This window comes from Mustela nigripes, chromosome 4, assembly GCF_022355385.1.
Source record: "Mustela nigripes isolate SB6536 chromosome 4, MUSNIG.SB6536, whole genome shotgun sequence".
NCBI classification, from domain to species: Eukaryota; Metazoa; Chordata; class Mammalia; order Carnivora; family Mustelidae; genus Mustela; species Mustela nigripes.
In genome coordinates, this window is record NC_081560.1 from 174,286,197 (window position 1) to 174,306,191 (window position 19,995).

The following is a 19,995-nucleotide window of genomic DNA, read 5'->3' on the forward strand; positions in this document are numbered from 1 at the left end:
GACCTAACTGCTTGCAACGTGTGGCTCTTGCTGGGATCCTGACTTGAACAAACCAACTGTTAAAAAAAAATTTTTTTTTAGCAATTGAACGTTGAACACCGACTAGAATGACTGCTGTTTTTAGGTGTGATCATGCTATTGCGATTATGTTTTTTTAAAGTTTCACTATCCTTTAGAGCTTCCTGCTGAAATATTTACAGATAAAATGATCCGATGTCAGGGATTTGCTCTGAAAAAATCCGGAGGTGGGGGAGCAGGGAGGAAACAGACAAAACACAATTGGCCCGAAGTTGGCGATTGTTGAAGCCGGCTGATGCAAGCGTACGGCTTTGTCACACTCGTCTCTCCACTGTCGCACATGTTTGAAATTTCCCATGATGAGCAGGAATTTTTTTTACAAAGGAAAGCAAGAGGCCTCAGACCAGCAGAATCTCAGCCCCACCACCAACCAGCCGGAGGTCCCTGGCCACTCCCCATTCCCCCAGAGCCAGTCACCTTGGGCTACAGATTCCTGCTCCCAGAGACTACAGTCTAGTGAGAGCTCCAAGATGTCAGTGACTTCGGCTACTTACCTGTCCTTTCGTTAGTGTTTACTCTGTTTCTGCTGGGACATTCTCAATGGGGTATCACATTATTGGATTCTCTTCCATCAAAGCTTAACTACTTTTTACTTCCTCTAGGAAGTCCTGCTTGCTACCCAACTCAGCCAAGGTGCGTTCCTCCTCTGAGCCCCGCTGATGTCCTGCCTGGGCTTGTTACCTTGTGTACCCATCATCCTTATGTGGTCCTAGCCTGTCACCTTGTCAGCATCTCCCATCAGACCCCAAGCTGTCCTCGGCACCTAGCACGCAGTAAGCATGCAGTGAAGATGATTGGACCAAGTGGATAACTACTTTGACGAAAGAACTCTGAAGATCTAAAGGCAGGAATCTGTGTCCCGAGCCTTGCTCTGTCTCTGCTTTGCTGTGTGGCCCTGGGCAAGAATCTAAACCTCTCTGAGCCTCTCCTCCCAAATAGTCACACTTACTATCATACTGCAGTGCAGAAATGAATAGAAAGCTGGCCGTGGCCCACTACCTCCTGGTGTCTGCTGGGGCTGCATAGGCACAGCACCTCCTCTAACCAGCCTGGCCTTCAGAAGCATGGCTGCTACCTCCTACCCACGGGCCTTCCATTCATTGGACTCCCTCGTGTTCCACACAGACTCTGCGTGAGTCCACAGGCTCTGGACAATGTCCATCGCTAAGGCTCTCTTTATGATGATGACCCTCTGCCAACGACACTGAAAAATCATATATATTAACATTTCAGACAAGCCCTATACACAGTGAGGTTTTATCGTCAGACCTGAGAAACGGTGGCTGGAGGTTAGCCCATAAGCATCGTCCTCCAGCTGTCGGGACAGAAGCTATGTCCTCTGGAAGAAGAAAATGCAGCCTTCCCAGGGCACCCACAGCCCACATGGTGAGGCGGGGGATCCGAGACCTTGAAGCAGACCCACCCCAAGGTTGCCCACGTTCAGAGGTGCTGGTGGTGAAAGCCACACCAGTTGAAGCATGATGCCTGAGCCGTAGCTGTCAGGACCTCTGAGGACCCCATAGGGCACACAGGCCCTAGCAGCCGGGGATGGTGGCTCTCCCTGTGTCCTCCAGAGAGCTGGCCCCACGGTTAAAGTCCAGGGCAGAATAAGGGAAACATCCCCCTGCTTGTTTCACTGGCCCAGAGCAGCCTGGAGGAAACAGCTTTGGAAGTGGGAAGCAGAGCCGACTCCATGGGTCGGTTCTCGGACAGAGGCAAGCCAGGGTGGCCACTGGCCAAAACTTCTGGTGGCGTAGATCCTCCCTGCCTGTCTGAATCCTCCGTACTTCCCAGAACAGCTTACTGCCCTCCGCTGCCTCCTCCTGCTCCTCTTCCTCCTCTAGGTGCTGGGGTCCCTCCACCCCCTCCTCCCTGCTGGGCCCTCCTCCCTCGCTTGGGGTCCCCAGCCCTTCTGGCTTCTGAGCCTCCCCCCGCAGGACCAGCTGAACTGGGGCCACACCACCTTCCCGCCCACTCATTGTCTGCCAAGGCCTTGCCACCACCCCAGCCTGCAATGCTCCGGAGTCTGCCTCCAGGAGACACCCGGGTCTAGTGCATCTGATGAGCTCCTACTGAGTGCACCTAGCTAGGCCTGACGGGCAGAGGGGAACAGGGGCCAAAGACAGGGGCTCCCCCAGGAAATTCACCCTGTAGGGAGGCCAGAGGCACCCACAGGATCCTGGACAGGCAGACCCGACTACACTCACGGGAGCCATTTCGGGGAGCCCTTCTAATGTTCACCACCGGGGTGGGGGCTCTGGCGGGAGGTCCCCACTCTACGGCTCACGTGGCCAATAGCCGGGCCAGAGATGCTTGGCGAAAGACCCAAGGAAGCAGCAGCCACACGTGAGCCCCGGAGCTGGAACTGCCGGGGGGGGGGGGGGGGCGGGTGCAGGGGATGCCAGACCGCAGTTCAAGCCCTTATAGTACGTGCATCCGGAGCCGCTCTGTGCGGCTCTTCCACTCCCGGCCGCACTGTAGGGTGCCGGCGCCCTCTAGCGGCGGGAGTGCACACGGCCCTCCCAGACCGCGGGGCTCTCTAGCTTCTGGAGCTTCGGCCCTGCGGTGGGAGGGCGGCTCGCGTTCCCAGAGGGGCAGGGCCAGAGCAAAATTCGCGCAGCGCAGGACACTGGCCTGTCGGCTTCCAGTCCCTCCCTCGGTCCCTCCTCAGCGTTTGCCATCGAATCGCAGATCCCAGACGAATAGCGCCACTACCTCGCTCCCACCACCCACCCCCAGCTTGCTCTGTGGATCTCAGCTTTAGTAAGGTGCAAAATTTACACTGTAAACGAGGCCTCCTCGGGCAGCCTTCTCGGGAGGAAGGCAGTTCACAGCCAGCAGAATCTTTGTTAGCAGTGAAGTTCGGATCTGATTCAGGCATCCGGGATGTGTTTCTGGGCGGCGTGGGAGGCGCCCACGGTCCCCTTCTGCAAGGCCATCTGGACTACGGAACTCTAAAGCACTCCACTTTCCACAGGTTTAGAAGCACGCAGGCGCCGCCACCAAAGGGAAAATACGAGGGATCTGGAGCTCAGTGCTTAAGCAAGAGCAATGAGAGCCAGGGGCCTAGAACCCCGTGGGCACAGGGCAAAGGGGGAAAAGGGACCGCTCAGCCTGGCCCCTCCCTGTCTGCGGCCCCAGCGAGGGCTCCTCACAGGGCCCGTGGCAGGCAGCCGAGGGGACCCGGCTCCAGCCCTGTTGGCACCTGGACCCGCAACAGTATCAAATCCTGATGCTCATTTTGCCCAAGGAAGGCCACCACCATCCCTTGCCCTCTGGAAGTTCTGAGGCTATGACTCAAATGTCAAATCAACTGTCCAGGTCACTGAGCCCCTCCTGCGCCCACCCCAGAGCTCGATGCTCCATCATCTCACCCTTGGCATCTCAGACAATGGCCTCAGAACCCGTCCCTGCCAGTACCCTAGGAGGCAATGACCCCTCCACCCCAACCCAAGCGGTCCGCTTGACACGAGACCCCATCCCTTTGTGATAGGGAAGAGCCACCCGTCGATCTCCAGAGCATACCCCAATGGGCCCACTTCCCCAGCTCCTCCCCACCCGGTCCTGGACGCCATCATCTTCTGTGCATTGTGGTTTCCTTTCTTCCCCTTCCCCCCAGGCCACCGCACACCAAGCAGCAACGGTATGTTTAGAGGGCGGGCTTAAGCCTTGCTGATTTCCCTTCGCGAGGTGCCTACTCTGTGCTCTGGTGCTGGGTTCCAGCCTTCTCCCAGCTTCTCTACGGCCCAGTACCTTCCCATCCTAGCCCCAGGGTCCCACTCATGCTGTGTCCCGGACAGGAGCAGCCCCACTCCAGAGCCCCCTTGCAAAGATGGCTCTTTGTCAGCCTTTAGGCTCCCGGCTTAACTGTCAGCTTGCTGAGAGCAGACTCCCCCAGGCCACATCCCACAGGTGCGCTCTCTCTCACAGGACCCCGTTAGCTTCGTTCATGGCACACTTCCTCGTCTCTGCTTTATTTACTCGCCCGCTCACTCCTCCGAGACGGAGCTCAGCACCTGGAATGAAAGCTCCCCGAGGGAGGGAAGTCAGTGTGGTTCACCGCTGTCCAGTCCCTTGCTGCACATAGGAGCGGCTCAGTGGAATGGATGAAGGTGTCCAGGGTCACAGGAGAAATGGAACAAGGGTTCAGAAGAAGGAGCAGTCACTTTCAGGTGACCCAAGGGGGAGAAGATAAGATTGGAACGTGCGGAAGTGGGGACAAAGCTGCAGAGGAGGGCCGGGTCTAAGGAAAGCTCAAGTGGTTCCGGGCTTGACTCTAGTGAGCAGTGAGAACAAGGAGAGAGGACGTGGTCTTGGAGGGTTCTGGAAGGTATTAGCAGAGGAGAGGAAAGGCTTCTGGAAGGTGGACAGCGAGGCAGAGGGGACAGGGGGCAAGGGTACCGGAGAGAGTGACAGAGTGGCCAGAGGCTGAGTTAACATAGGGAATGGGCAGAGACACATCCCCAGACAGAAGCCCAAGGCGGAGATGACAGGGCTCCCGCGGGCCTCACCCGCTGCCACCCTTGTTCCACTGGGGACGGCAGACAGGGGACCTAGGACTACGGGAACCACACCTACCCCTGCCCTTTCTACCCCACCCCTTCCCAGTCCTGTCTCCTCCTTCCCCTTTCCTCCACTTAGAAGATCCAACCTGAGGTCTCATCTGTGGCTGCCCTTGCTAAGGAGCCGGAGGAGCTTCTCAAAGCGCACCCAGGGAAGCCCACATTCTAGTCCCAGGATCTGGGAGCCGGCGGGCCTTCTTTTCAGCCCTGGGTCCCGGAGCCCTCGGTGAAATGCTAGCACCACCTAGTGGAAAGAGCTGGAATGCGCCACGTGGCCACACCCTGCATCCCTGTAGGTGGGAACAGACCCAGGCAAACCAGCGTCTGAGACTTCATAGACTCAGGAAGGCTGGGGAGGCTAGGGAAGCACACTGCCCCTGTCATGTGGCTGCCGTAGGTTTTGCCGGAGTGTTCCAGAGATCTCTGGCTAAGGGAGAGAGCGGGCAATTGGAAGGAGAAAAAGCAGAAGGTCCTGGGGAAAGTTTCTGAGCCATCTGGAAAGGGACAGACCCTGGACAGAGCTAAACATTTATAAAGCATTTCCTATGCGCCAGGCTTGGTACTAAATGCTTCCTGAACATTCGTTATTTCATTGTATCCCCTATGGGTGGAGGCAGGTAATCAAGAAACAGCTGAAAGGTCTCTGGGCTGGTCAGGAGGGAGCTGGGACTCGAAGCCTGGGAGCCTGGGCAGATTCCAGACACTGATGGAATCACAGAGCTACGGACACGTCAGCAGCAGTCATGTCCAGAAGACAGTTTACCCAGAAGCCCCCAGACTCCTGCGTGGGGCCCTGCGTGTTCAAAAGTAGGTTGGTGGTTCAGGGCTCTGTACCTGAAGAAAGTGGTGAACACGGAGTCACCCGTGATTTCCTGGTCATGGCCTGCATTTCCTTATCCAGACTTGGGATTTGTCCATCCTGCACCCTCAACACCAGCCCTCACTTCCCCTCCTGAAACCCCTCTCTGTCCCTGTCCTGGGGCTGGTGTAAGTCCTGAAACAGACTTGTGGGTCCTGGGAGGCGGGCTTCAAGTCATGGGGGTGACCGTACGTCCGTATTTCCGGTGCGTCTCCGGGCTCTCCCTCCCACAACCCTCACCCCTAACCCATCCACCCTCCCCCTACATGTGGCGACTGTGGGGACTTACCACACCCAGATCATGACATTCGAGCACTGGAGGAGAAGCTCAAGGTCAAGGAAGCCCTGGGGCTTGGTGGAAAGAGCAAAGGTTCCAGCACCAGGCTGGCTGGTGCTGGAACCTTAAAGAAGCTTGGGGCCTTTCTGTGAGATGTTCCCGCCTCCACGTCTTCATCTGTAAAATGGGGAGCGGCTGGCTGGCTGTGCCTGGAAAGCTGTTAGCTCAGCCACCAGCAATTAGTTCATGCTCAATATGTACCATTTTATTCTCCCTTGAAGAAAATACATTTCCCATCTGCACACTCAGATGGCTTTCTTTTTTGTCATTTTAAGTAAACGCATGCATTTAGAGACATTGCTCAGTATTCAGGGGAAAAAATGGAAAATCTGCAAGCGTGGTGATTCAGTGACCTCTTGACCCTTGGCTTCAGGAACAGGAAACAATCAGGTGGGGGGAGGGGGAAGGGGGAGGAACTGCAGCAAACCAGAAGCCACAGGCCTCATCTGAAGCCATTGTTCCGGGGAGAATACAGACCCAGTGCTGCCAGATCTTCTAGCAATCTTAAGAAAAGCTAGGATTTTAGAACTTAGAAATCTTTTGATAGCTCGCACATCGACTCCATTTCTTGGGCCGAAGTCACCAAAGGAGGCAAGTCTGCGGTCTGAATGAAGCCCACAGGTGACCCATGCGCAACTTAATGGTTCTGAGAAATTTACTTAAGGATCGTGCAAGGATTCCTGTTCCCGCCGCCTGATTCTCACTCTTCCAGACCCAGCTGAAGACAGACGGCCATGCACCCCCCGCAGTCACCTCTCCGCCCCAGATCGCCCACAGCAGGTCCTGTATTTGCCTCCAGGTAACTTTTCTTGGGAAAAGTCCTGTGTCTCCAAGGAGGCGGGAGCTGCTCACTTTATACTTTGTATCCTATCCCTCCCGCCTGTTAATCTCTGTCAGTGTTGGCAACCAATAGCAATAAGACTCCCGGAACATTTACCACCTGAATTCTAGTCTCTCCAAGCCCCGTGTTGATCTTCTGCACGGGCAACCAGCAAAAGAAGCAAGGACAACCCTCATAGATCCTTCCTCATCACCAACTCTGAACATGGATGGCAAATTGGGAATTAGAAGTGTCAGGTTCTCTCCCCCTCTCTCTAACTGCTCTGCTAGCAGGCACGACAGTGCATTGGTAAGTCCAACGCAGCAGCAGGCTTTAGAAACACCCTTAACATCACTTTGTAACTCAGCGTCTAGCCAGCGAATAGTCAGGATGACTGTCTTGGTTTGGGTTCCACTAAAGGCAGCTTCTGAGACGAGAATTGTCTACAAGTCATTTATGTCTGAGCTGATGCCAGGAAGCCCCAATAAGTGACACGGAAAGGGAGACAGGGAAGAGGGAAAGCCAAGAAAAAAACTCTAACGAGTGGGTCACTGCCATGGCCTGTGGAGCTTAATTCCACTGGGGATCCTCTGAATTGTCCCAATGAGGGGTCAAAAAGCCAACTATGTATCTTCTGGCTCCCACCCCCTCCTTGGCTGAGGGTCATTCTTGGGATGTTAATATCCCAGCACTTCTGGCCTGCCCTGTGGGTCCCTCATGCTTCCCAGTCAGAGACTGCCCTCAGCGGGGAGATCCAGGCAGACAAGAGGGGCCAGAACGTCCTTGGGTCCTTGGGTGACCCCCAGATGGTTTAGAGGGTATAGACAGAGTCCTACAGAATCTCCTGCAAGAACTCTGCCTCCAGAAGACCCAGTTCCCTGACACTGAGAGAATGAATTATACTTGCAAAGCATTGCCCGCTGGCGCATCTTGGTTCCCCAGGATAGGCATAGGACTCTGACTCTGCTGTAATTTACAAGTGAGAGACATCAAGTGTTTGCCCAGATCGATAGAAACAGTTACTAACTCCAATTTGTAGATTAGCTGAACTTTATATCACTGAAGACTTTGCCAGGGCGCTACTTTACACATAGCAAATCATCTCCTCCTTTCAAATTATATTCTAATTTTTAAAGCTGATTTTCTCACATCTTTTCAGGAAATTTGACTGGTTCCTGGTGCCTCTGTCTTTGTGCATCTGAGGGTCACATCTCTGCTAGAGAAACCGATGTCTACAGAAATTCAGTGTCTGCCACATTTTGGTTCCTTCCAGTGTCGTGAGGTCGGAATGCCCTTTCTGACAAGTACTCTTTCAACTTGTACATTTCACCTTTATTTATGTGAAACTGTTTCCTGGGCACTGGCAAGATTTTATTGTTAATAAAATTGAATGAGAACAGCAACCATGGACATGCCATTTACACCGATGCTCCTGGTACAACAGATTAGAGAGCACAACGAATTTTCATCAGGAATGACCTCAGTGGAAGGCTGTTGCCAATAAAAATTAAGTTTCGAGCTGATCAAAAACAATGGCTGTGTTCCACTGCCCGTCTGAAACATTCTTTCCAAATTAATTCGCCTGCTTTGTGCCTACCATGAGCGGGAACTTCAGTGGGGAAAAGTTAATGAGGCTGGAAGGCTCCTACAAAGCAGATTCTGCAAAACTTCAGAATCCAGAGATAGAAATAAACTTTCCATAAAAAGATGACTTGGCAGTTTCCAGCCTTAGAGCATTACCCTGTACCATCACTGTCCCCGGAATGCAGATTAGAAGTGACTTATTCAGTGCTTTGTAGGGGAGGAGAGATCTCCGGACCCCAGACGGAGGGGCCAGGACTACAGGCTGCCCTGGGGGAGGACAGGGTAGAATCTCACATCTTCCCTCCACCTGAGAGACCGTGACTTTTCCAACCCAGGGAACACAGAGGAAGACCTCGGCGTGAGCCCAAACAAAGCCTGCCTGGCGCTCAAAAGACCTCCCATACGATGCCCCCTGCAGATTCTGTCCGTGTTATTCCTTCTCTCTTCCAGATGTGGACCCCTCAGGGAGGCTGAGTGCCGCCCTTGAGCCTTTCTAAAACACAGTGCTGAGGGTCACAGCCTGCTAGCAATGTGACCTTGCCTAATTGCTCACTTCGGTTTCCTCTGAGGGTCTGGAGGACCACCACCAAGTGATGTGCATGGTGTTTGTCCCACGAGATACTAAAGATACTATCCCAAGAAGCTTCACGAACTGGCCCTTGGACACCAAGGGCAAAGAGACTCCAAAGAGAGAGGCCGACCACTCCGGATGGGTAGGCAGCAAACTGAAGCAAGCAAGGGAACTCACCTACCAGGCTTGTCCTGGGCCGCGGCAAGACTGTATCTCCACACCGGAATCTTGTAAGTTCACAGAGAGCCCTTCCCTGGGTTCTGTCACGGAAGCCCTCTAGATGATCTGAACTCTCAGTGCTACCTCCTTGAGATAGCCTAGTGGCCACTAGGGTAGGAATCTTGAGTGAAATGTACATTCCAAGTGAAATGTACAGGGGAGGGGTAAGGAGCTTCCCATCGCCCTGGTCCAGCCTGCGGGTCAATGGGAGGTCACGTTCTCTCCATGACGTCATCCAACGGTTATAGCAATCCCTGCTGAGTTTTGGCTCTGTGCCATAAAAGATGCACAACAAATGGCAGCCAGTTTGAGCCATCCTCAACCCGGGAGGGTCTGCTCCTGCTCAACTCTGTGTGAGCACCACGGTCGAAGAGGGCGTCTGCAAAATCCTCCCAGCGAGTCCCTCTTTGTAAGGGACATCCTCACAATGCATTCTTCTTTTTTTTTCTTTTTTTTTTTTTTTTAAGATTTTATTCATTTACTTATTTGAGAGAGAGAAAAATAAGAGCAGGAGCAGGGGGTTGGGGCAAAGGGACGAGGTAAAGCAGACTCCCCTCTGAGCAGACAGTCCAATGCGGGGTTCGATCCCAGGACTCTGGAATCATGACCAGAGCCGAAGGCACGCATTTACCTGACTGAGCCACCCAGGCACCCCGCAATGCGTTCTTGAAGAAGAAATAAGGTGGGATGAATGTGGAAGTGTTTTGTAAATTTGAAATGTTGCAACTGGACGGAATTGGCTTTTCTCTATTTCCTTAAAGTTTAGCTCTGAAAGGGAAATGAGGAGTCACCAGCATTCAGCCCCCAGGTTTTACAGAGGAGGAAATTGCCCGTGCTCACACAGGAAGTGGAGGAAAGAACCTGGAACAGAAGCATCATCGGACCACCAGCCAAACGGGATGCAAACCAGCAAACAACATGAGCAAACTCCCAAGCCGTGATGTCCAGATAATTCCTGCATTTAGCGTAGAACGTGGGAAATTACATGATCATGTGAAACTAGAAGAACGTTAACTGGCTCCAGGAAAACAATGTATAAGACTTTTCACTAAACATTTTTTTTTAAGATTTTATTTATTTATTTGACAGAGAGAGAGATCACAAGCAGGCAGAAAGGCAGGCAGAGAGAGGGGGAAGCAGGCTCCCTGCTGAGCAGAGAGCCTGATGCGGGGCTTGATCCCAGGACCCTGAGATCATGACCTGAGCTGAAGGCAGAGGCTTAACCCACTGAGCCACCCAGGCGCCCCTTTACTAAACATTTTTTTAAAAAAAGGATTGGAAGGGCCATATAAAATTCATACACAGAACAAAACTTAGGCAAGCCTTCCTTCTGATAAACTGAGTGCTGAGAACCATCCAGATGACAAGTCACACGAGGCTGAGGGTACGCCTGCCCTTACCTACAGAGACGGCTGAGCAATGACAAGGCTCAGTATTACCATGGCCCAATACAGGTGCACCCCGACAGGCACAGAGGGTCCAAGGCCATTATCCCTTAGCCCAGTGCTATCAAGTTCACTTGGGGCTTTCATACTTTCCTGAGAAGAAGCCGCTTTGGACAGGGTGCTTATCAACTCACCTTCGTGCCTCGTTTTCACTTCCTGAGTTCAATGTGGAACTCCAATTTTTGCCAAGGCAGTATAACTAGAACAGGGGTTCTCAAACTCTATTGAGTCCCTGAGGGTTGGTTAAAACAGATTGCTGGGCACTTGGGGTGGGGCCTGAAGTATTTGTTTTTCCAACAAGTGGTGCTAATGCTATTTGTCTGGAGATCCTTCTTGAGAACCACTGACCAGTAGAGAGAGGACATATTCAACCCCTCCCTGACATCCTTGTCATGGGTCCCACGTTGTTCTGGTTTTTCCTTATTAAGTGAAGGGAGACAGGTAGCTCTCTGCCCCACCATGCATGCCTAGAATCATACAAATAGAAGCAGTGATATTTTGCTATTTGAACCATAGAGAAATAACAAAGCATATTCATTTGGCCTCAAATGCTCCAGAAGTACTACGGGAGATGGGCTTAGTGGGATTCTGGGAAACCGAGAGGTTACTTGGAGACTGTCTAGACTCTTTCCCTGCCATCTCCCCGTTAAGTGCTCAGATTGGATCAAGAAGCAGAAGCTAGATGTTTATAAACATTTCCTTAAAAGTAAATTCGAAGATGGTTAAAGTTCTCAGGTGGTAAATCCCTGAGTATGTTTAAAAAAAAAAAAAAACAAACAAACAAACCAGTGTAGTAGAGGATGAACTACAGTGGCCAAAGTCCTGGCAGGACAGGCAGTTAGAAAGCTCCTTCCCTAAAGGAGTATAGCTGAAACCAAATGTAACCAAAGGACATATTATGCTTCCAGAAAAATCTCAAGGAAAAATATTGCAAGCAACAGTCATTGCTGTTGGATCAGACTCTAAAGACTGGAGAGATTCAACCAGTGAGCAGCAAAGGTGGAGGTAAATTTCTCCTCCCAGAATACAGAGACACCAAAGTCGTTCTGCAGGACACAGATTATTTCTTCTTTCGAAATGGTGACATTATCAGAAAGCACGTAGACTGAAATAAATCATTATCGAAATGGCACCCAGTGAAGCTGCCCATTCCAATGAAGTTGTGAAATCTTTTATCACGTAAATAATTTCCATGTCTCTCTTCTATAAAAAGCTAATGGTATCCCCAAAAGGTAGCTTCTTTCTCAACTCTAGCAGGATGGTTTTTGTCACTGACCGGCAGGTGCATGCCCGCTGGATACGGTGACCATGTACTCTATTATCTGCACCTAGATGCTCCTGAGAATCAAAAAGGGCATTATTAAAGTTACAAAGAGACCATGGCAGGCAAATGGGTGTCTAGGTATAGGATCAGCCCACCGGTAAAGAAACCAAAAGGAACCAAGGGGAAACCCACGTCTGCTCTTGCCTAACGTAGGCACGTCACTTCTACTAATTTCTCTATCTTCGCTAGGTGACTTAAGGAATTTCAACCGGTGTTTGCAGGGGTCTCTTCTAATTTTCAACTGACCTGTAATGTGAAGGTGGCAGGACGTTTTCCCAGAAGGCTGGAAATTGAGCTTGTGCACTTATTGTGCACTTATTGTCATCATTTCCTGCCAGAGGTAGCTTTGTCACTAGCACCAAGGCCACCAACAGTGGCCCTGGCTTGTTTTGACATACCCTTTCCTTGATGTGGCCACAGCAATGAGCCAGACATCAAAGGTTGACATGGATGCCCGTTGCCTGCCTGGTTAAACATTACCCAGGGGTCATCAGCAAAGCTTTGCTTTGAGACTTCATCCCTGCTTCCCTCAACTGAACAAGGTCAACCTCCCAACAGTGGACTGTGCTCTGACTGCTGGAAGGGACATCTAGAACTGGTGCTTTCATAGCTGTTTTCTCCCAGGCCAGAAGGCATGAACTGGCCACTGACAAGCCAGAAATGGCCCAGCAAGCCATTGTACGTGATCACATTGTTTGTTGTAAAAGTTGGGTACTTTCATATAAAAAACAGATTTCAGACAGAATTGACTTTTTTAACTCAGAGTCTCCAACAACAATACCAGGACCATCTGATAAAGAGTGGGAGGCAAAAAAAAAAGAGCTGGAGAAGGTGGAGTCCTGAAGGAGACAGAATACCGGAGAGCCAAGGAAACTAGAAGGACAGAAGCAGCATCTCACTGAGAGGCCAAGCTGCGGTATGGACATCGCAGGTGCTACGGGCAACAATTAGAAAAACCCCTTGGTATTTGTCAAGGAGGGACATAAGAATTTTACTAGCTATGTGTGTAGGAGACAGACTGCAAGGTGTTAAAAAAAGGAACAAACAAGACTACAATGAGTGGGCACCGAACTGAACATTAAGAGATTAGCCTGCAAGATGAACATCCACTTAGAGTGAGTGGTTGTAAAAAGTGGAATTGGATATGATAAAGGGAAGGTCACATTTGGCCACAGCAAGGGAGTTGCTAATGCAAAGAAAGAAATGAATGCACCGAAGGGCAAGGACGGAATCCTGGCAATCGTCTTCCAGCGCAAACCAGAGGGAGAGAGTACAAAGTTCAGACAGAGGGTCTGGTGGAGAACAGATGGGATGGTCTTGAATGTCAGGTTCACAGCCATGTTACGTACCCAAAGGACATGGACGGCAGAGGGCATGCTCTTGAGAAGGCTGCACTGAGTGATTTTTGAAGGATCCACAGAAAATAGTGCTGTAAGAAAATACTTGCCTTACTTGTCAAAAAAAAAGTCAACTAATATTTTTTGAGCAACTATTATGAACTAGTGGAAAATAACCCAACACTTCAGTACATAAGAATAAGACAGAAGCACCAAGTTTAAAGGACTCTTAACAGAAACTCAAAGTATATCTCTGTAATGAGAATATGGACTAAGTCGAGCAAATGCTTGATCAAATTTGGAGAGCTACAGATCAGTAATAACACCATGCACGGCAGGCTCATACATTTATGTAAGATTATCTCCTGTAAGCGTTTTAATGAAGTTTTATGTAAAATCAAACAGGAACAATTGTTTATCTAATGTATTTTGTTGGGAACTTTTAATTACAAATGCAAGACATCAAGAATATATTCATTTTTTGGTTTATTAAAACAAAACTACACTTCTGTGCTTCTTACAATACATTAACAGGCATAAAAATCAAACAACGTTTCCAAATAAGTTTCGCTCACAAAATCACGCAGTATTATTTCACAGTACTTTATAGTAATTCTTTTTACAACAATTTAACATTTCTTTGTACAACAGGAAAATAACACCTTCCATCAAGGCATTTCAGAGCTCTAGATGTTTAGAAATAAAGTCAAAATTCTTTCAAATGCAATCATTAGTTTGTATTAAACTAGAACACCAGATGCCAAGTCTCAAGTTCCTAAAAAGAGCGTTTTAAAAAACAGATTACATCCAAATTAAGTCTTATAAACTTCAATGATAGGTCTTAATCATATCTAAACACTAGAACTATCTGTGGATAAAAATCTGCATTCAGTTGTGCAATATTTTCTTCTAGATCTGAATTAAAATCTTAATTATTTACCCCAGTTAATCCTTGTGTTAAATTTATTACTTTCAGGGAAAAACCCAGGATCATGAACGGCTGATCTCTCCATCAACGGAAAGAACCTGACCGCCTGTATTACAGTTTTCTGTGCTTATCATCTCCAGGGGGAGAACATACATCCAACTAACTCTAACAGTTGATTGTACAAAATGCATGCAAATTCTGCCTCCCTAGCATCCTGCACTGACTGGTTTGTCCCCTTAGAGAACTATCTAACGTAGTGTTTCCCAAATTGTTTTCCGTGGCATACTAGTGAGAGGTTCATAGGGATACCAAGGAGGAAAGAGGTCCTGGCATCACAACAGTTTGGAAATGCTGCAAAAACAGGCCTGGGACCGGGCACAGCCTGAGCCCACACTGTGCTAGAGCGCACTGTGAGCTTCTAAAACAAGGGGATCCACGTACACATTTATTTTACCAGCAACACATCCACGAAACACCCACGAACATCTCACAGAGCACTCAGATTACATGGAGAACCATGGGAAATGCTTTTCCCCTTCAGGTGCCTGGAAGTTCCATAATCTAAGTTTACATTCATGGAAATCCCTGATGTATTTTCTCTACTTATCCTCATGACTTCGAGAGACTGAACAGATCTGAGAAGGCAGACTAAGGAGTTACTAGTTCTGTGCTACTAGTTCTACACGTCTCACACAAGTTCCTTCCCTTTGCTTTTCTTGAAATTTAAGGGAACAAAAAAATCCTTCCTCTTTTCTGAAATCACTTAGGACATCCTCAGTTGGAAAGCGTGCAGATTCATATTGCTTATTATTGGATTTTTTTTTTTTTTTTTTACTCACAGTCTTCCCCTGGAGGGCATGCATTTCAGTTTTAGAGAAATGCAGTAGAGTAAACTGTAATAAATTATTTACAAGCACCTAGTTTGTATAATCTTACATGGAAGCCATTCGCTTTTGGAAAACAGTGAGAATAAATCTTTAAGCAAAACAGTGCTATCTGGAAGCCTTACTGTGATGATGTATGTTTTTTTTTCAGTAATGAGGCACTGAAGAATGAGTTGTGCTAAAATTAACTCAGGGTCAGCTTGTCGGGATGAGCATAACTTTGGTTGAGATTTTTTCTTCCTTAAAAAAGGTTTTCAAAGCACCAGTTAATTACAAAAAGCATGCATATTTATTCTCACAGTGAGTTAAGTTGCGAGAGAGCTAGCAAATCATATATTGCATCTCCAAAGCATCTGATTACATTTCTAGAAACAAACCAACTGAAAGGAAAAATGAAGCCAGAGAAGCCATTGTTCCCTGCTCAGGCTAGCACAGCAGCCCTTAGCAGAAGTCACAGGCCGGGCAGCAGAGTCCACTTGAAATCAGTCCCAGCCTTGACTTCCCAGGTAACTCAGAGAGAGCTTGAGCAATCCTTGATCTATAATTTAGAGGGAGAATGAGAGAGACTAGTGCAGTGACTGCCGCCCAGAAAAAGAATACCATGGGGATAAGTAAGTCTCCCTGGGTGTCCCCCACATGCACGGCTCCAGCCAACAGAAGAAGTGTTCCTCCGTCCCTGTTAGTACAACAGAGCACTACCAGGCGGGGACCCTGCTCCACACCAGAGCCGCAACAACACTGACAATGGCTAAGGGTACATGAATTCCTACAAAGAACAAACAGATTTTAAACACAGAATCTGAGAAGACTAGAAAAAGCTCACGACAACACAGCATTATTGCTAGGAGTTTCAGATGAGATCTTTCATACGACGTGAAGTACCGGTCAGTCCCCTTCCTTCTCCCAACACACAGGGGATACTCCTGAGGCGCTATTAGTGTTTTGAGTCCAAGCTTATGAAAGTACAAACTTAATTCTCAGTACTTCCAATTCAAAGACTATATGCAATATTCACCAGGAAAAATTCCTAATTCCATAATACCATTGGAGAAAAGAAACAGTAAGCTGTCAGAAAATGTTTTAATATCACATGATCTTTATGAAATCACCATAGTTACCACAATGAACAGTAATGCTCCCTGCTCCTAAGAAGGCACCTACCCATTATGCACAGACAATTTTTCATCATAATTTGCCACCATGTGGCATTAGGGTTTAGGCATATAACCATATACATTTTTTAAAAAAACATGGTTTTTCCTCACAGCTAAAAATCTGTAACTGCCTCCAACCACGGAGCAGTCAATTGGGCTACCACACACATGGCACAGGTTGCGCACCACACAACTTGAGTGGGCACCAGTCACGCGGACTGGATGTAGTGCACAACCTATACACAGTACATGAAAGCCCTGGGTCAGCAGCCTCTAGCCACAGCACTTTCCGCTCACACAGTCTATCAGGCTAGTCAAGTTAGGACAGTTGCTGTTTGGTTGGAGAATCTCCAAGAAACAGCTGTATCCAGGAGAGGCAGGTGCCACCTGAGGGGTGGGAAGGGGTCTGGACATCAAACAGGTGTCGTTCCTAAATACTTGCTGGTCATTTAAAACTCAATGGCACTTTTTTATATGAGCAAAAGTTCAAAGTCAGTGTTCTGGCCAAGTTTACCTTGAATTCTGCCAGCCAAATCTACCTCCTGATGTGAACTGTCTGATCACATTAACTCTATTTCTGACCTAAACCAATATTGTGTATTCGTGTAGCTTGTCAAACACTTTCTAAATCTGACTGCAAAGGACAGCACAGTGATACCTGGGTGTGATCTAGATCAGCCCATTCATTTGTAAAGCACTTTGGATGAAAGGTGTCCCCTTTAAAATTAGCTACTATTGATGAAGATAAAACTGAAAAAAAAAAAAAAAAAGAAAAGAAAAAAGAAAACCAGTGAATGGATGACTCAATTATGTTTAAAGGAAGCATTAACCATTAATCAGAAAATATTACGACAAATTATCCGACAGTATTAAGTATGCTATGTAAGATTCGGTTCTAGAATGAATTTACATTTTTGTGCCCATCACAGTAATTTAGTCCTTAACGGTGATACTTAAAAGGGAAATCTTTAATAAATTCCAAAATAATTTTTTGAGATTTCATTGTGTCACCTATTGATGATGAGTTGCAAGTGGAGGCTGGGGGATCCGAGCATCCCACGGAGGCTGCTGTGTCGTCTCGGAGTAGGGGGGAAGCACAGCCCCGTGGAGGGAAGGCACTTGTCTTCCAGCGCGTCACAGCAGGACAGGGCAGGCCTGCCCACACGTCGGCACCTTCAGCTCTCGAGCCAGAGGCTGGAGCCTGTGAGGGACTCGTCTGATACCCTCCACTTGCCAGAGGTGCCAGCAGTAACCTACAGCACCACGAAACTCAGAATGTACTCTAGGAGTTTTTGCCGGTTACACTGAGGTAGAAACGTGCTGCTGAGTTCTAAAATGGACACTCTCTTTTGTTTGGTCTCTTTAAAAACCTAGAGAGAAAGTTGAAATTAAAGACAAACCAAAATAAGAAGATATTTCTGTCACCAACCCTGACCTTTGTTCTAGACCCAAAAAGCAGTCAAGGCACATAACACTGTATCCTGGTTTTAAATAAATGGACGTGTGGGGGTTCATGAGTAGGGTTGTGGATGCAGGTGTGATGGGTTTCTTTTGGGTAGAGTCCAATCAGCATACTATACTTTAAAATCTGTGTTAGAATAAAGTCACAAAGAGTTCCTTACAAAGGCCATTAGTACCTCCACGGAACTCCTGTCCCGTATGACACATGGAGTACAGTACACCAGAGGAAACTTCCAGCAATACCAGTAGAAACAGAGTAACTGAAAATCATAGGACATAACATCCCTGCCAAAAATTGTAGTAGCGTGTTGAAATGCACTGCCACTTGTTATATGTAAACAGCTTGGGGATGAAGGTGAAAACCAGGAAAATTCTGGAACATTCAAATAAATCTGTACTGTTGTGTCCCACTTTCTATAAGCCTGTCCCCCTCCCAATCCCCAGAAATGTGGTCACGATCGGTCCAGCAGAAACTGCTTTTTCAGGGCCCACCCCAAATGCAGGTGGCTAAAACAGACCAGGTCTGAGCAGAAAGAGAAGTTAACACGTGCCTTCCTACCATAAGCAGTGGGAACTCACCCCGATATCCTTAAACATTTTCACAGCATTCTTCACAAGGCAGTAAGTGGCACTCTCAGCTGCGGAGAAAGGATGAGACCCTGTGAAAAGCTGAGGCCTGGCAAACACGAAACCCCCAACATCCACAGTGAGAAAGTGTGGGAGGCCCTGGAGAGGGGCTGAGCCAGGCGGCAGACTGGGGTCCAGCGCGCCCCCACCACTGGCAACCTGGGAGGTCTCAAAGGCTCTGCTGTTTCTTTAAACTTATTCTGTCATCTTTTAAGACAAAAAGAGCAAGAAGAAAAGAGAGAGAGAAGGAGGGAGGAAATGCGAGAAAGGAAGAGAAGGAGAAACCCTACAACGCCCGCCGTGAACGGCTTTTGAGGGGCGCGAACAAGACCGTGGGCAGAAATTCTGTTCGGCCGCGCAGAGCAGCGTGGACAAGGAGGAGGCCTTAGTCAGCGGAGCCGGAGAGAGCACAGACTAGAGGTCAGAGAAGAAGCCCTGCAGCCGGGTGTGCCCATTCGCTAGCTGTTGGAGCTACGACAGTATCTAGAGAGAAATCCAGAACTATAGGGGCCTATGTGGATATGGAGAGATGTCTAGAGAGAAATTATCTCGAGATCCCTTCTGGCCCTAAAATGTCTTGATTCCAAGCAGCTTCAGTGCTAAGCCGTCACTGCACAGAGACACTGCTCCCACCCCGGTCGCACCTCTCATCACGCAGACACGACCGAGCACGAGCCGGACGCGGAGCCCCGGAAACACGCCGCTGCCGGGGTACAGATTGGCACCTTCCAGGAGCCCCCCGTGGGCCCCACACAGGCGCTCACAGGCCGCTACTCCTACACGCGGCCCAGCGCAGAGGGCACAGGGTCGTGCGAGCGCGTTCAAGCACGCTCACGGCTGCACCAGCCACTGCGGCTCTTGAGTGCAGGCACCCCGACCCCCCAGCCGTTAACGAGGGTCACACGTCGGATGCCGTAAACAGTGATATGGGGGGGCGCCTGGGTGGCTCAGTGGGTTAAGCCACTGCCTTCGGCTCAGGTCATGATCTCAGGGTCCTGGGATCAAGTCCCGCATCGGGCTCTCTGCTCAGCAGGGAGCCTGCTTCCTCCTCTCTCTCTCTGCCTGCCTCTCTGCCTACTTGTGATGTCTCTCTGTCAAATAAATAAATAAAAAAAAAAATCTTTAAAAAAAAAAAAAAAAAAACACAGTGATATGGGGGAACATTCTAAAGCAACAGGAGTACACACACAAGCACACGCACGGACACGCAGGACTCCACTTATCATGTTAAGTGAAAAAAGCCACACCCAAGAGTATAGAGCTGCATCATTCCATTTCTAGAACATCCTGAAACAGACAAGCACGGGAGCCTATGAAGTTAGCGGTCGGGCTAATTTCGCACTTTTTCCCAGTGGCCTACACAAGCAGATTCCTGTCATCCAGAAAGGCTCAGCTCTTCCAAGGGGCCGGAGCGGGGACAGGCCTACCATACACGGCGACGCGCCTTTCCGTCCTGGCCACCAGGTACTTGTGCAGCCTCTGCAGGTACTCGGGCTCGGGGACCGGCCCGCTGAAGTTGTGGATGAAGATGGCGGCGGAGCTGTAGGCCTCCAGCAAGGGCCCGAGGAGCCTCTGCAAGAAGGTGATGAACTGCTGGTGCTCCTTGGACTGGCTCACCTGGGGGTGCAAGGCCGGGGCGCGAGGTCACAGAGGAGAAACAAGCCTGCTGACGCAGCACCCTCCGCACGCAGCCCACGGCGCCGCGGCCACGGACCCTCTGCCGGAAAGGCCCCTGGCTGTGCTACGGGTTCTTTATGGGAGGCACTGTTTTCGACAGCGCTTGAGGTTTGCAGTCACTGAACGGC

General features: G+C 49.3%; 1 protein-coding gene across 6 annotated transcripts in view; it reads right to left on the bottom strand.

The window, feature by feature from the left end:
- Nucleotides 1-13,605: 13,605 nt before the first annotated feature.
- GPAM (glycerol-3-phosphate acyltransferase, mitochondrial) overlaps nt 13,606-19,995 on the bottom strand; it is a 103,311-nt gene continuing 96,921 nt past the window's right edge. For all 6 annotated transcript variants that reach the window (XM_059398572.1, XM_059398571.1, XM_059398569.1 and 3 more), the window contains exons 19-21: nt 19,618-19,807; nt 18,143-18,201; nt 13,606-17,472 (exon numbers count right to left, since the gene is read on the bottom strand). In XM_059398572.1, coding sequence (XP_059254555.1) covers nt 17,356-17,472; nt 18,143-18,201; nt 19,618-19,807 — 366 coding nt within the window. In that variant the 3' untranslated portion in view covers nt 13,606-17,355. The remainder of the gene's footprint in view (nt 17,473-18,142; nt 18,202-19,617; nt 19,808-19,995) is intronic.